We start from the raw sequence: 16823 nt of genomic DNA, 5'->3' as shown, positions 1-16823 counted from the left end.
CTTTGGGAAAAACACCCAGGGAAGACTGAATTTTGTGGACAAACATTAGGAATTATCTAGGTAAACCCTCCTTTTGGGTTCTGATTTACAGCCTTTGATTGTACTTCACTGTTAAAACTCCCAAAACAGAAAATTAGAAAAGCAATTTGGTGTAATGTTTGCCCCATTGTCCCTTTGAGTTGTTGGGAACGGGAAGGTGAAGCAGTGGGCTCATGTAGTGTAGGAAGAGCTTACACTCCACTGGCAACTCTCTGTTCTCTCACAAGATAACAGGATTCATATTATGTGAAGCTGCGGCTTTGAAATGACGAGCTCACGACCCAGAAAACTGCTGGATACTGGTGGACTGGCTACTAGGTAGCATAAGTGAGAGTTTACAGAACACAGGCTGTGTTCACACATCATTCTAAGTCAAACCACGGTTTAACATGAATGCATGAATGTGCTGGCTCCCAGGGAGGAGACTGCTTCCATTTTGCTCCTCCTCAATTCTTTCAACTCAACACAACATGGCAGCTAAGATTTGGCTGAGTGTGTCATCTGAATGTGTGACTGCTTAAAACTCTCTCCTCCTTAACCATGATCTGCAGCCAAGAACAAACCTTGGCTAGATATCATGGTTAAGAAGAGAGCTTAACCAAAATCCCATGTCTGGATGACACACTAAGCCAAGCATCGACTTAACTAACACAGCACACTAAAAACTAAGAGGACTAGAAAGGAGAATCAGTATGTTCAGGCAGTCTCAGTAAGCCACAGTTTAACTTACAGTGTGACATGTGAACCAGGCTACTATAGCTCACAAGGTTAAGGAGGTTTCACTTTTAGGCCAAGTACTGAAAATGATAGGCAGGACAAAAGAATAATTATTTCCTTAGCTGAAGAGTTGGATACCTTGAACACTTCTTTTAACCTTAAAATACCAAGTATTTTCATATGACAGTAAAATTTTCTATAGCTGAATTCAAGGTCATAAAAGTTTTAAGGTTCTTCAATAATTACAATTCACTATTTTCAATAACATGACTCATGTTGATAAGATGACTGAATTTAATCACTCCTCTCCCTCAATCTAATTATTTACCTACTTTACCACACAAGGACAAATAATTTGTGATAGAGCCGACTGAATAATATCTCTAATGAATTTGATTTTGTTGTTGTTGGTGGAAGTCCTTACCTGTTCTGTTAAACAAGCTCAGAGATCATGAGTATATATTGTAAAAGGTCCAGAAGCAAGAAATTCCATCCCGCAAGAACAGCCATGTCTTGTTTATCATAAAGAGAGAATGTGAACACCTACAGATCACAGATGTGCAAGTGCTGTTATTTTTAGAGCTGATTTAAAATAACTTCATCGCCAACTGCACTTAAGGCAAGAATGAATTGTGACTTTCTAAAACATGGATTTAGCACTCCTTTTTAAAGGGTCCGTTATAATTAAAATAATAGCAAACTGCTTGAATTGATAGGTGACACATAGTGCTTGCACACTTTTAGAGCCTGCCTATAAAGCAACTCTCTACACTCCTGGCTGGGTATTGTGCCAGTCAACTAAATCACACAAAGTAGAAAAGATAGGTATATAATTTAACCACTGAGGTTGCCTTTTCTGACATTAAGTCTTTCAAACTGGATTACAGCCCATAGTTAAAACAAAATATCATTTTAAAAAATACTTAAAATTAACCAGTGAACTAACTAGAGTTTATTTTTTAAAAAACACTGGCGTATCAAGAATTAGCAACAAATTATAAAAAAATAAAATCGGAGTCTACAAAAGTTCTGTTGCAAAATGTACATTTTAACCAACCACCTGAAACTCTGAACTGAAGAAGAATGATACGATTTCCCTTGGGAAGACTTTTCACATACAAGTTCCATCTTGTTTTTATTTATAACTGCCACTGCTTAATTTATGTAACGACAGATTGCTTTTATTAAACTCTTGTTTAATAGTTTCTAAATGATATTTGCATCCGTGAATATACTGTAAAGATGTCTGTGAAGCCATGGTCTTCAAAAAGCAGAACACTCATGTTAAATAAATAAGCAAGCTCACCTGTGAACCACCCCTGCACGATGTAGGTGTTCAACAGCCAAGATAAGCTGCCGGATGTATTTGCGTGCTTCATGCTCTTCCAGCCGCTTTTTCTCATAGATTTTGTGCATCAAGTTGCCCCCTGGGCACAGCTCCATAACAAGGTAGTAGCTGTTTTCCGTTTCCAAGATATCCAGCAGCTGAGCAATGTAAGGGTGTCGGATCATCTGCTGGATCTGTCCCTCCCGCCTCAGATTCTTGGTAACATAGGTGTCCTTTTTGGCTCTTTTCTTATCAATAACTTTCACTGCCACCTGATGGGAAAGAAAGACAAGCCACAGTTATCATTACTATTCTTGTTATTGCTCCTAACTCCAACTGTTCAATCATAACATTAACCTGAAAAAAGGGGAAAAAACACAGAAAGAAGGAACTGGATGGGGGGGGGGGAAATGAGAGCTGAATTATACGAATATAATCTTAATCCTCCAGTGATGCGGTCTTACATGTATGGTGTTTGCTTTAAACAATTTTCAATGTTGTGTTTAAAGTTGTTGTTCCCACCCTGGGACCTTATGGTGAAAAGTGGCTAGTACATTTATAAATATTATTATTAATATTAATATTACTGTACCTCCAAATGCAATACTAATTTAATTATGTCCAACACAGTTGTGTAAGAAGGAATTTGTGACTTCTAAGCAATCCAATTGGGGCCCAGGTGGCGCTGTGGGTTAAACCACAGAGCCTAGGACTTGCCGATCAGAAGGTCGGCTGTTCGAATCCCTGCAACGGGGTGAGCTCCCGTTGCTCGGTCCCAGCTCCTGCCAACCTAGCAGTTCGAAAGCACAAAGTGCAAGTAGATAAATAGGTACCGCTCCAGCGGGAAGGTAAACAGCGTTTCCGTGCGCTGCTCTGGTTCGCCAGAAGTGGCTTAGTCATGCTGGCCACATGACCCGGAAGCTGTCTGCAGACAAACGCCGGCTCTCTCAGCCAATAAAGCGAGATGAGCGCCGCAACCCCAGAGTCGGTCACGACTGGACCTAATGGTCAGGGGTCCCTTTACCTTTAAGCAATCCAATGCTAAGCATTTGGTGGTCAGCAGAACCCTCAAAAGCAAAACCTACAGTACTTAATTCCTACCATATTGAATGTTATTTTTCTAATTTACACAAATAAGTAAATGTGAGGTATCCAACAAATATCCTTTTATTTTAAATTGACTTCTGTATCTTGATTCCAATTATTTAATTACTAAGCATTTGCATTTACATAACCTAAAAGCAGATTTCTAGGTCACAAGCATCTACTGATGTTTATTATGACATCTGTGGTATGAGCAGCAAAAGAATTATGCTAATAACCATTCCTCTTTCGCAGCCTATTTCTTCAGAGTCCTATGGCAAAGGAAATGATCATACCTTGCAAATGAGATCTATTAGCTCATTGTTCATTACTGCCAGCTTATTAGAATGGAAAAGGGAACTCGCTGTTCTTTCATGCTGTTGAGCTTTGCACTGAAATCAGTTTAAAAGGTTCCTGCCCATACAAAACAAAATCCAAAGTGGTGAAGACTCTTAGTTTAGTGGTAGAGCACATAGTCTTCATGCGAAAAGTCCCAAGTTTAATTCCCAGCATCTCCAAATGGGACTCTAGCTTTGATGGACCCCAGACAACCTATCCTCTGGCAGGCCAACCTACATAGCTGCAACGGAAATATTTCAATCAGTGCTGGTGCCTGGGTCTAGCTACCCTTTCCCATGATGCTTCTGACCATTGCGGAACACTGACATGATGGCTGGATTCAGTCACATGAGGCACTTTTTGGAATTCTTGTTAATTACACGTTTCTTCAAGTATAACACTTTTAGGCCAAATCTATCATCCCAATGTCAAGTCTACATTACACTAATGTTCTTTTCCTTGTCAACTTATAAGATCTCTTGTTCTTTTCAACAATAACCTTCACTATATCTACATTTAATAACACTGCCCAAACTACAGGATCACCCTGATTTCAACAGCCTTTTCCAGAAAAGTTGCTGAGGTGATGACAATAAACATTAGTTCAAACAAGAAAAGTAGCTCTCAGAAGCAGCCTCCAGGATACAGTTGACAGAAAAGGAGCAGATGAGTTGCTGATGTGGAAGACTCAATGGCAGCTTACACTCCCAGTGCTTCCAGTTTTCTATGCCTGAGAATAAGTGATTAATATTTCTATGTCCAGTGTGAAAAGTTGCCTGGGGGAAACTAATGGAAAGGGGATGGGCTGGCCAGGCCAGCTGACAAGGCCTGCAAAACTGAGCAATAATTAGTTTTAACTAGATAACACAAAGGTCAAGCAATGCTCACAAGGCAGCTGCACGATGGAAATTAACATTTGCAAAAATGCCAGGAAGCAACATATCACTGTGTTGAAATGAGGTAGTTTGGTTACAACTTAAAACACTGAAAATCACATATTCTTTTGCACTGCTAAATGTGGAGTGAGGGTAGATTCAGGCAACCAGGAACTACTAAACCCCCATGTTCACATTGTAGCATTGTAGCATTGTAGCAGTTCCCACATGGTTAACAGTCATCTGAATCCACTGTCTAAAACCAAAAAACTGAATGTGCTTCTCTCCCAATGAAGTTAGAACAATAACTCAGATTAGCATAATGTGTTTAAACAAGCCATCCTTAAGGATTAGTCTGCTGAGGACAAATTAATTCATGCATATTGAAAGGTTGTTTCCTGTTGGCAGAACAGGAAATACCACTTGCAGGCGGAAACAGAAAAGTAGTGTTGGTTTCCCCCAGGATTGAAAGACACAGGAAGAAACAGAAATCTGTTGTTTGAAGTGCTTTATGAATCACATCTCTCCCCCATACCAACAAGTCATCCCTACCTCATTGAATATAACAGTTCATTGTTGAACACCACTAAGAGGTGAACTACATGTTACATGCAAGCAACAAAGAAAGCCCCGACAGTTTTTTAAAAAATAAAAAGCAATCTTAACATTCACATTGTTTTAAAACCTATTACAGTTGTTCTTATTGTACAATTTTTAATAGCCTCAAGACTTAAGTGAACAGCAATAAATTAATAAAATAATTTTGATGGGGGGAAGCTCAACTGGCTCTGGTCGGTGGAGGCAACCAGGGCGGGGTGGTTTGTAAGACCCAATAATCACAGAAATGTGTCTTCCACCTCAAGGCACAACCTTGCAGTTTCCTTATTTAAACCCATCTGGAACATTTGCTAAGGAGTGGAGAAAACACAACAGCTTTCCTACCACCTACAAAACTCCAGAACCCAACGTAGGATTCTTCCACCAACTTTTGCTCTTAATTACTAATATGATTACAGTACAATTAACTGAATTAAAATTGTTTGCAAAATCAAAGTATTAAAATGTATTAATAACAACTGAAATGGAAGCAGGTGTGCATAGTTGATAAATGCCTGAAAACATAGGTCTGTTAGTTTAACATCCTAAAAATGGCACTCAGAATACTTCCAGATGAGGACTTAGTATGCAAATGGATCATTCAGTTATCTCAAACAGATAGTTGTGTTTTTTACTAATCGGATTTTGCCTTGGAAAGGGAAATGCAGACGAAATGGGAAAATATGAGCTGGTATCTGAATGCTAATGATGCCATGTGGATGCAGGAAAAAACCTGCATGCATGAAGAACACAATAGGCATCCATCTAGAACCACGCTTAGACAATTTGCTATATTCTTTTACTGCTCAATCCTATGCATGTCTACTTGAAAATAAGCCTAACTGCATTTAATGGGGCTTATTCCCAATGGAAATGGAAACAACTTTCCATGTATGGTATCATACCCTAATACAACCTTGTGCCCACCAGACTGCTCTTTACACATAGCTGTTTCATCTGCATCACAATGCTTTGATGAGGGGGCCGAACTAAAAGTAGCACTTATTTCTTAGAAGTTATGGTGTGCTTGTACATAATAAATGCATATGGTTAATTTTGCCTCACAATTAATTAATTAATAAATGCATATGATTAATTTTGCCTCACAAGTCTGTTGCAAAGTTCAACTGGGTAGGAGAAGGGCAAGGCTGAAAGTTTTTTTAAAACAACAACAACAACTTGGCTTATTTAGACCATTTTTCTTTAATCCTGCTCTTTGTAAACACCCCATGGTGCTGGGACCTCCTTCTCCTTATATGCTTTATGTGCAACTCTGGTTTTACTTCCAATAAATAATTCAAGTCCTGGCATTCGTAAAATATCCTGCTGGTGGGAAACAAAACACCAGCTCCCACAATTAAATTGAGAAAAGGCTTTAAAAAGCAAAGACAAGTTTACTGTAAAGCTGAACTTCAGTGGTATGGAAAATCACTGAAAGCAGTCGAGCTTTATAAAGAGACCAAATCCTTATGCAGAACCTGGGGTGTGTGTGTTTTTTTTTTTGCAGTGTAAATGCCCATTTCTCTTTACAACTTTTCCTGAGAAGTCCCAGAGTCTTCTAGTTAAAGTATACTGTAATCTGCATGAATATAAATGTAACTGGGAATTTCTTTTACAAAAAAGCACCCTCCCTAATATTTACCAGTACTGTACTGTGTTATTTTCTCATATGGCAAATCCAAATGATTACAGGATGTTATTTTACCATTTTCAGTGCCCTGAAGTGGGCATGAAAAACTCTGCCTTGCAGGGACAGCAAGGATTGCTAGGGTACGTTGCCGGGACGGTGGGATGCTTTACTGTAGCACTGGAGAAGCCTGAGAAACAGGAGAACTTCTCCACAGCTTCAAGGAAATAGGTCAATGGACTTTCCCTGAAACTGGAGTGAAGTGTGGTGCTCCAAAAAATCAGTGTCTGGCTTGAGGGCCTACAACCCATTGGTTATAGAGGAGCATCAGGGGAAGACTTAGGATTCGGAGAAGCACATGGGGAAAGGACCAAAAAAAATGTCTGGAAGGGAATTGTCACTGATGCACATTGGCCATACAAATGATCTCTGATTCATGTAAGGGAGTTAGTGCTTCATCCAGTTTGGGTGTGTACAGGTGTACTATGTTATAATTAGCAGGCAGGGTGAGTATACATGTACCATTCACAACAGAGATGTACTTTTCCCAGCTGTGGTGAATCTTTAAGTAATAACACTTTTTCAGATTTTCACCTAAAAATTAGGTTGGATAGCGCACAGAGGACGGCAACCAAGATGATCAAGGGTCTGGAAACCTAAAATAAATATCTTCTTATTGAAAGATTCCCTTTTTGCTTTCATGTCTCATGATTATAAAATAGAAAATCCCCGAAGCCTAAGGTCTGAGGCCAAAACCTAAGGTCAGATTCCTCAGATGCTTGTCTAACCATGTACCAGTTCATGATTTTATGACAGTGTAAACCAATGCTTAACTTTAAGATTAGGCTGCTTTTTAAGATTAGACTGTAATGCTTCACACATCAGGATAAAATGACTCCATTCCCCTGCACAATTTCCCCCCAGATTCTCTTACAAAATGATTCTCTTAAAAAAATTATTCAATGCACATTAGATTTGATGACACATTTACATTCGCCAGCAAATACCTTTTTTGGTTTCAAGGATTTCAAAACTGCGGTGCACATTAGATTTGATGGCGCATTAGACTCAAGTAAATACAGTGGCACCTCGGGTTAAGAACTTAATTCATTCTGGAGGTCTGTTCTTAACCTGAAACTGTTCTTAACCTGAAGCACCACTTTAGCTAAGGGGGCCTCCCACTGCCGCCACACGATTTCTGTTCTCATCCTGAAGCAAAGTTCTTAACCTGAGGTACTATTTCTGGGTTAGCAGAGTCTGTAACCTGAAGCGTCTGTAACCTGAAGTGTCTGTAACCCGAGGTACCACTGTACAGTATTGTTGCTGATAGGAGCAGATCCAGACAGAAATCCAAATACAGTGCAAGCTGCTAAATTTATCATCACAGCTCTATGTTTCTATGACATTGTGCCAAATTGTCAGATTCAGTCATAGTAATTTGGAGCAGACCTGAGTGAAGAATGCAGCCTCCAGGTCCGCTCCCCAAGCCCTGCCACAGGCCGCCACAGATAGGCTAGATTTGAAATACTGGCCACCCATGATGCTCTGTGGCAGCCGGGGAAGCTTCCAATGGCCAAAACAACATGGCAAGGCTTTGGAGGCGCCGCAGCGAATCGCAACAGCTGGGCACCCTGAAATCAAGTAAGTGGCCACTCTAGCATTAAAATTTGTTTGAATGTTGCATGTTTCCCCTCTCCAGCTCTAATCAAACATCTACTCCATTTCCCCCAGCCCCATTTTAAATAGGGGTAGATAGTGGCCCCTACTCTCATCCACTGCACGATCAATGGACAGCATATTGTCATCTCTGAATCGGAAGTTCAAACTATCTCACAAGCACTGAAATTCAGTCGCAGTGGAAATCTCCATCCCATCTGTTTTATTATACAGTAAACAGTAACTGAGTGAGTGGAGGCTTATAGTTAAAAGCTGCATCTTCAGATTTAATCATTTAAGGATGGAACTATTCAAGGATTAGAGATGGTGTCAGATTCATTTGGTATTTGTTCTTTACTGCTTGTTCTGGTAATTAAAAAGACTGAAGGACACAAAACAGAACATTTCAATGCAGCCTACAAAGCTTTTTTTCAAAAAATCATACACGCACACACACAACCAACCCTGAGGTTTATAAGTTTAAGAAATGGATTTTCAAACCAAATCCATGTCTTGAAATAGATCAACACTTTCCCCAAATAAAAATGGGAAATCCTTCAGTGCAAGTTGCCAGGCTGTGAACTGTGTACACACAGCTGTAACTACTCTGTTCCCAAGAGAGGTGGGATTCAAAGGAATGTTCTTTTACTGCTTCAAGATAACATTTCTTGCATTACAAGCCAAATTTGGTAAGGCACTTAAACATGAGCCTTACAGTACTTTAATTTCAGGAGTAGTTCCAGTGGAATGGAAGCAATTTAAGTGACTCCCATACTTTCTGTAAGGGCAGTTCCCATGACTCAATAGATGAGTTGTGAACATGTGTTAGAATGTAAGAAATGACTTGCTGGATTAGAACAAAGGACAATGAAGTTCAGTACCTTGCCTCCAACAGTGATCAGTCAGATGCCCTTACAAAATTCACAAGCAGAACATTCCCTGTTGTTTGTTCTTTGCATTTGGCGACCGTAACACATGAATATTCTGTGAAGTACAGTACTTCTACTTCTTTCCTCAAGGCTTAACGTTTCCCAAGCCCTCCAATTACAATATTTTGTTTCTAGGAAAATTCTATTCACCCCCCCCCATAGAGTATCTATTGCATCTATGACTGCTGTGTAGAATGAGGTAGTATGAGCATTATGGGTATTTGCTGGATTTGACATCATTTGTGATTAGTGACAATTTGCTCACCCATGGTCACCTTTCAAATAAATTGTTTATTTACTGCTCTTTTACATGATAAGGCTTAAACAATCCACACTTACCTATGAATATGTCATTCCACCACTGCAGCACACAACAGTAGGATTGCTTATGTAGCCATTAAAAAAAAAATGAAGAGATAAACACCAGCAAGGTTACTTCTACCACAAAAATATTTGGCACTTTGGAAGCTTTTTCTTTCTTAAAATTATATGAAGACTAGAAGCCCATCTCCCTCATTGCTAGGGTGTGTATACTCTCATATCTTTTTTAAGGTGGTAGACAAGAGTACAGCTATCCAACATATCCAAGTTTTGTGATACAGCTCTCTCTTTAAAAATACACAAAATGCCTAGAAAGCACCATTTCAAGAAAACACACTCAGAAATAGATTTAAAAGGTTAAAAGCAAAATGCATTCCGATTTACATATTCTTATATGTAGATAGGAGAGAATCCTTCATGCTTTTTGAAAGAACAAACTACTGTTCAATGCAGAAACACAATGGAATAAAAAATCAATGAATCAAAAAATGGAAAGAATATTTCCATTCAAATGCATTTGCCTTCAAATATAAATTGCAACAAATTTTAAAATATGTAATTATTAAAATATGCAGTCAACAACAGACACACATGCATCCCATAAAATCATTTATCTAAAATCTAAATAATAGTCATTCAAGTCAATGAAGTCACATGCATTCGCAATGCTTTCTCTAGCATTAAACTTTGGTAAAGCCAAAGGTTTCTACTTTATCGCTGACTTCATTGTTGTTGTTATATTATTCCGATAAATATTATTTCATTCTGCATGCACAACAGAACCTGCAATTCTTTGTTTAGGGCAGATTTCGCTAATCCTGTACCCATGGGCACCAGATTGGTGCCAGCCCTGCTAGAAAGAAAGATATTGGGCAAATTAGAGTAGTGTGGCTACCTTGCATATTTTTCCTAGTGCTGAAGAATGTTCCCTATTGTTGTTAGACAGCAACAGCAACAGCATCATTGTGTGTGTGTGTGATGATCTCCATAATCGGGACCAACAGGATACAGCTGACTGTTGGGAGTGGTTGTCTCTCTAATTTTGTGTTATGCCACAGTCCCCATGGCAGCCATTTTGTTACTGGTGCCGCCATCACTATCAAAATTTGAAATGTGCCCACTAGGTTGGCAATCCCTGTTTTAAGTCATTAAAAATCCCTTCTAAGTTACCAGGCTCTGCTAACAACCTTCCCCTCACGACAAGTGTCCATTCCTTCTCTCTCTCTTTAAAGGGGGAGAGAGGAGAATTACTACCCCCACCCACCCCTGAAGCAAGAATTACGTTTCTCATATTATAGTATCAGCAACAGAAATTTAACATCTGAAGTAAGTTAATTTGCTCAATAATTCACCAGATATTTTCCAAACAAGGATTTTGGCATTACATAAATAATGTGAAACATGCATGCTCCTTGTACCATTAAAAACTAGAAATCCCGGATAAGCTTAAAATACTGTTGACAAAGAGGAAAGGAATTTCAATGGGCAGTTGCAGAAATGAATGAGGAGTCTTGTGCATAATTGCTGTGACAGATGAAATACCTGTTAAGACAAGCATGGTCTGTTTCCTTTTGTTGACCAAAGCTGAATACTGTACATAACTGCCCATGAAGTAAATCAGGTTTCCAACTGCTATAAAACAGAGGTTTTTCTGGTCCTTTTAAGTTAGATGAACTAAGAAAACACAGAGCTCAAATAAAGCCAAACAAAAGTAATGCCTGGGTCACAAATGTATCCTACCTAGCTGGTTTTGATAATAGAACAACTAGCCTTTTTAATGTTGCAAATGTCTTCTGTCACAATGAGATAGATGAGACTTCTCAGATTACATGTGGCAAAACAAAAGCAGAAAACCCATGCCAAGTAATAATGTTATTTTAATAGTCAAGCCTAACGTGAAAATACTTGTTTGCAGAACTTACAAAATGACAACATTAATTGATCTATAAGACAGGATACATGTAAATGTTCCCATTTGAGATGTGGTGTTGAAATGTACATTTAGCTATTCCAAAGCAGTAATGACTCAATGTTCTTTATAGTTTTTCTACAGCAAATGTATGCCATAGCAAAACAGTAGTACTGCTCTTTTGACACACAGGGGATTTCAGTTCTGGTATTACCAGCTATGCTGAATTATGGACTTGGGCAGCAGGATGCTTCAGTTGTGCACACACAAGCAATCGTCCTCTCACTCTTTTGCCCCAGTGTGCTCCTGTACAATCCAGATGCTCCAAGAGAAACACAGAAATTACTTGCATGTAAGTAGACTGGCTGCCATTTCATGTTGTCAGCTGGGGCATTTGTTCACAAGTATAACTGTTGACGAAGCGGGCTAAAGCTAGGCCCTTGACACAGAAGACGCGAACCTTGCCATGCAAGGAAGTCAACAAGGCTATGTTCCAGTTGTTAATTTGGATCCCATTTTTTTCTTTCTCAGGGAACAGATTAGAAGCTCAAGAGGTAGCATTCTCATTTTGAAATGGCATGTTTCAAGTTGAAGCGAACCTTCTTGAACACATCTGCTGCCAACAAAGGTTCTAATTAAACTGTTTTTATAAGAACCTAACCTGTTTCACTCAAAAAAGTGTGTTATTGATAATGTTCTTAGCACGGTTTTTGTCCAAATATTACTTGAGCATGGGGCTCAAATATCTGATGAGGGCCAAGTTACATGGGAATGCCTTTCCACCTCTTTATAGGCAACTCCCAATTTACGTGGGGGTTATGTTCCAAGGCACCACGTGTTTAAGTGAAATTGCGTATATTTGAAACACCATTGGAAAAGGTGGCAAAATCAGAAGAGCGCTTGAGATCTCATCCTCATGTACACCTTCGTCTTTAAACTTTCCCAGGTATCTGTATGTGACAGACTAGCTGTCATTTCCCAACAGGAGAAGTAAAATGGAGAATGAGATGTATTAGAGCACATTATGCACCTTTGGTGCTCTATGAGCTGAGGTACAGGGTGCCCCCCTCCTGCATTTCTAAGCCAGAAAAGGGCTTGGGCTGAATAAGAAATCATGAGGGAGAGAGAAAATTACACAACAACGAGCTTTCTTTCAGGTTTACTTCTCCGTTATACATATATTCACAAATCTGTCCTTCTGCCCCCACTCCATCTTGTCCTTCCAAGCTAAGAAAATCCAGAGGAAAGAGATACAGAAAGCCATGCAAGGAAAAGAGTTCTCTCTCTCATTTTTCTCTTTGGGCAGATGTGTTGGAGAAAGGGGGACAAAGGAAAGTTCTTGCTCCCTTACCCTCCGCACTATACACAACCAGTGACTTTATATAGAATATTTTATGAAGCTTTATAGCAACATTTCAGAATTGACCAATGAATATGTCAGTGTTCTCCCTGGTGTAACTAACTTCAAAAGGACTTCAAACCTAAATGAATCCAGTGGAGGGCATGCTTTAACTAACAAAACATTTATATACAAAAGCATGACTTCAAGAACAGGCATACAACCTTACACATCATAAAATTGCAAGAAATACAAACACATACAGAAGAAACCAGATGTGATTTTCACATAAGAATTCACCTGGTGTCAATTTAACATAAACACTGGAATATTTCCACCATCGACCATCCACAAGTGAAATGATTATATGCGCAGGGGGTGGAGAGCTGAGGCTCTACCAATGTTCACTGCTGAAGATACTATAAATTTGAAAGCAGATTATGTCAAGAGGATAAGTACCTGCCACATGTGCATTAATTCAGTCTACTGCAGAACACGTTGAAAATTTCAGCGGAAAAAACATTAATATGAATTTCCTAGAATCCGGGCTAGGTTTGCAGACAACAGACTTTAGTAGTAAATACCATTTCCCTTTCTAGAAACATGCAGTGTAGGATGACAATTTTAAATAGGCTTGTTACTTGAGTAGCCAAGGAAAGAACTGATTATGTAACAAATAATACACAGGTGACTGCACCTCAGCAGCGTGGTGCTTATCCTGACTTAAACATTAAGCTATTTAAAATTTCCTGCACATGTTACGTCATGCTACCTTACCAAAGCAATAAGCCCTATCCCCTCCCCCACCATACAACCACTGGATGTGTTTTAAAACAACATATGACCTTTCTTGAAATATAACATTTGCACAGATTTAATATATATAAAAATTGCAGCATCAATTGTGCCATATTAGACAGTATTTCCTGCCACAAGGTTCTATCCTTCTAATGCTGGCAGTTAGTCAGGTTTTCAGAACAAGAATGGCCTCCCATTGAACAGGCAGGGATGCTGCTGTGCACTGGAAGTTTTTGATCCCCATTCCGGCCACCAGGGTGACATAAGTGATTGGTACAGGTGTGTGGCCAGGCAGGCTAGTAAAGGTATTTGTGAACCTATTTGCAAGGCTACAAAACCCAAATGGCTGAACGGGGAATGTTGCTTGTGCAGCAACGTTCTGTAAAACTTCCCACACACTGGTCAGAGTTCCAATGCAACTGAAAAAGCTGTACCCCAAACTTAGGGGACCACTGGCAGGAAACTCTGATTCGATTCAGCAGGTGAAGTTTCTTTGAAAAAGCAGAACTGTGGCAGGCCTGGTTCAAATGCAAAAGCCTCTGGATGCACAGATAATGTACTTTAGATCCCAACAACAACATTCAGACTTGAGATTTCTTTCCCTTAATCCAAATTTGTTGCGTTTGTTCATTTTTAATAGGTCTCAGAAAAAGATAAAAATGTGTTTTTATTTATGTCGAGGCTTATATATCAAACAAGTATCTAGACAGGAAACAAAATACAGCATAAAAATATTTAGTTACATTTCACATTTTACAAACTTGACAGTATCTTTACAAATGAACAAAGAATCAACATTTGACCAGATTTAAGCCCACTTTTCGAATCCCTGCGGCGGGGTGCGCTCCCGCTGCTCGGTCCCAGCGCCTGCCAACCTAGCAGTTCGAAAGCACCTCCGGGTGCAAGTAGATAAATAGGGACCGCTTACCAGCGGGAAGGTAAACGGCGTTTCCGTGTGCGGCTCTGGCTCTGGCCAGAGCAGCGATGTCACGCTGGCCACGTGACCCGGAAGTGTCTCCGGACAGCGCTGGCCCCTGGCCTCTTAAGTGAGATGGGCGCACAACCCCAGAGTCTGTCAAGACTGGCCCGTACGGGCAGGGGTACCTTTACCTTTACCTAAGCCCACTTTTGCAGATTGGATTTTGTGGTTAATGATAAAATTACAGGCAAATGAGGACTGAAAGGAAGTTACAATAAGGCATGGCAATTCTTACTGTGATATAAAGTTATTCATCTCATTTAGTCTGCTTGGGAGGAATGTGCTATCAAAAGATTAAGCATCTGTAACAGGAAACTTGAGTCAGGTGATCAAGTTCCTCACCTACATTGGCCAGCCAGAGGGATGGCACCTTATACCATTCTTCATCCTAATTTAGTGTAAGAAAATGAGGAGAGAGGAAAAATTCCACTGGTTGTTTTATATGTTTTACAAAGAATTTGTGCCTAACACTTCCCTTTAAACTGATGGTGAAGAAAATCACACTTTCTTTCTTTAAAAGTGTGTGTACAGGAAGTAACTCGGAGGGAATTACAAAAGGAAAACATGGGAAGATTAAATTTATCCGATGAAACAAAAACAAAGGAGCAAAGACACAATATTACCATTTTTGAAGTGTTACTCATACCATCCAATTTAGTTAAGGGGTTTCTTTCTTACATTCAGGACTTGCCTGTACTGTACCTCCAAAATAAGTTGTCATAGAAACCCTGCCTGGCTTGATTATCCACTTTAGGGCCACTATATTGAGTGTGGTGGATTAAAGCCCAAATGCAAAGGAAAACATGATCACCAGGTCTCACCAATATGCAGTGTCTACACACTGAAATGTAGTTGCTGCTGCCCTTCTACTGGTCCCCTTACCCGCCATTCTCCCCTGGTTGCTGCTATACAAAAACATAGTGCTGCTCACTACAGCAGGCAGGAAGAGGGGGGAGAGGGCTGACGGAAGAAGACTCTGCAGCCTCACTCTGACCTGGTGCATTTAAAGATGCGTTCTCCACTGCTGGGTGAGGTCCTGGAAAGCCACCATAGAGCTAATTAATGATGGGATAATCAATAGCACAGTGGTTTAATGATAATACACATATAGCCCAATAATAACCAAGGACCTTGATGCATCTTATATAGTTTCCCCCTCCTGTCCTGACAACAATACTATGAAATACATTAGCCTGAGAAACAGGGATTGTCTGAAGGTCACCCAGCAAGCTTCATGGTTAGGTGGAGACTTGAACCTTGGGTCTGACACATATATAAACAAGCACATGTAATAATCACAGTGCACAAGACTGGATTATCTCAAACACAACAACTACAGGAGAAATATATCTGAGGAAGATTACACTTTTGCCAGCATTTTTACTAACTAAAGCAAATGAAGGTGGGGGAAACGTCCATATTCCTGCAAATGTAATCTCTCAGCATTTTCAATATTTAAACGTAAATGGTTGTTAATTTAGCCACTTAAGCATTTACGGTTGCCTTGGAACAACCATACAATATACCCTGTAACTATTTCTAGGACTGAATCTTATTAAGGTTCCCTGAAAGCAAAACTCAACACCTGCTGAGAAGATTTGGAACTGCACTGCTATTTGTATACATACTTCAGCCCCTCAGAAGTGATTCAAAAGGTAATGCAAGGCACACAGTTCAAAGAAAATGTGCCTGCTATGGCAGCATGTAATTTTTTAAAAATTCTATGCGAAATGACTGGTCACTGACAGATCCAACAGGACCTGCTACACAGCTGTCTTTAGCGGCTGCTTGCCTCATTCAACATCAACCTGTCAAAGGTTAACAGGAATTTCTAGCTTTCTGTGGAGTGCTTGTTCTTCCCACACAAGCCACCCCTGCATTTCCAAGGTTCTAAAATACACAGAGTAGCAGCTGTTTGCTTTAGAAATATAGTCTAAAAACAGAGCTTTCTATAAATAAGACCACTTCTACTATTAGTCACTCTATTTTTGTTGCACAACAACCTGTGAAAGTCTTATCTTTAGCAGCTGTTTCACACTGACTACCAGGTACTGTAATTCAAAACTGATTTCATGCAAAAAAAGAAGTGAAGAATGAAGCTTTTAAAGCACTGCAGTACCATTAATGAAATGGATAAACAGATTTCTTAGTGGGCTGAAATCAAGGCAAACTATGTGACGGCAAGAGTTATCCTTGGCTTCAACCTATGAGCTACTCAAGCATTATTTAGCCTCAGGAACCAATCATCCAAACACCAAGCAGGCTCTACTAATTCTGTTGTGCAGCAC

The 16823-nt window shown here is 39.7% G+C and overlaps 1 protein-coding gene and 1 long non-coding RNA gene across 2 annotated transcripts in view; one reads left to right on the top strand and one right to left on the bottom strand.

The window, feature by feature from the left end:
- The window catches only part of HUNK (hormonally up-regulated Neu-associated kinase), a 56194-nt gene that overhangs the window by 32739 nt on the left and 6632 nt on the right, over positions 1–16823 (bottom strand). Inside the window, exon 2 of the mRNA XM_079972046.1 lies at positions 2063–2355. Within this exon, the coding sequence (XP_079828172.1) occupies positions 2063–2355 (293 nt within the window). The remainder of the gene's footprint in view (positions 1–2062; positions 2356–16823) is intronic.
- Positions 8168–12079, top strand: LOC307213876. The gene is made up of 3 exons (XR_013837768.1): positions 8168–8245; positions 11553–11771; positions 11951–12079. It is a non-coding gene; the product is annotated as an uncharacterized lncRNA (long non-coding RNA).

The sequence above is a fragment of the Podarcis cretensis genome (genome assembly GCF_951804945.1).
Source record: "Podarcis cretensis genome assembly, chromosome: 4".
Classification (NCBI taxonomy): domain Eukaryota; kingdom Metazoa; phylum Chordata; class Lepidosauria; order Squamata; family Lacertidae; genus Podarcis; species Podarcis cretensis.
This window is presented reverse-complemented; position numbering and strand designations above follow the sequence as displayed.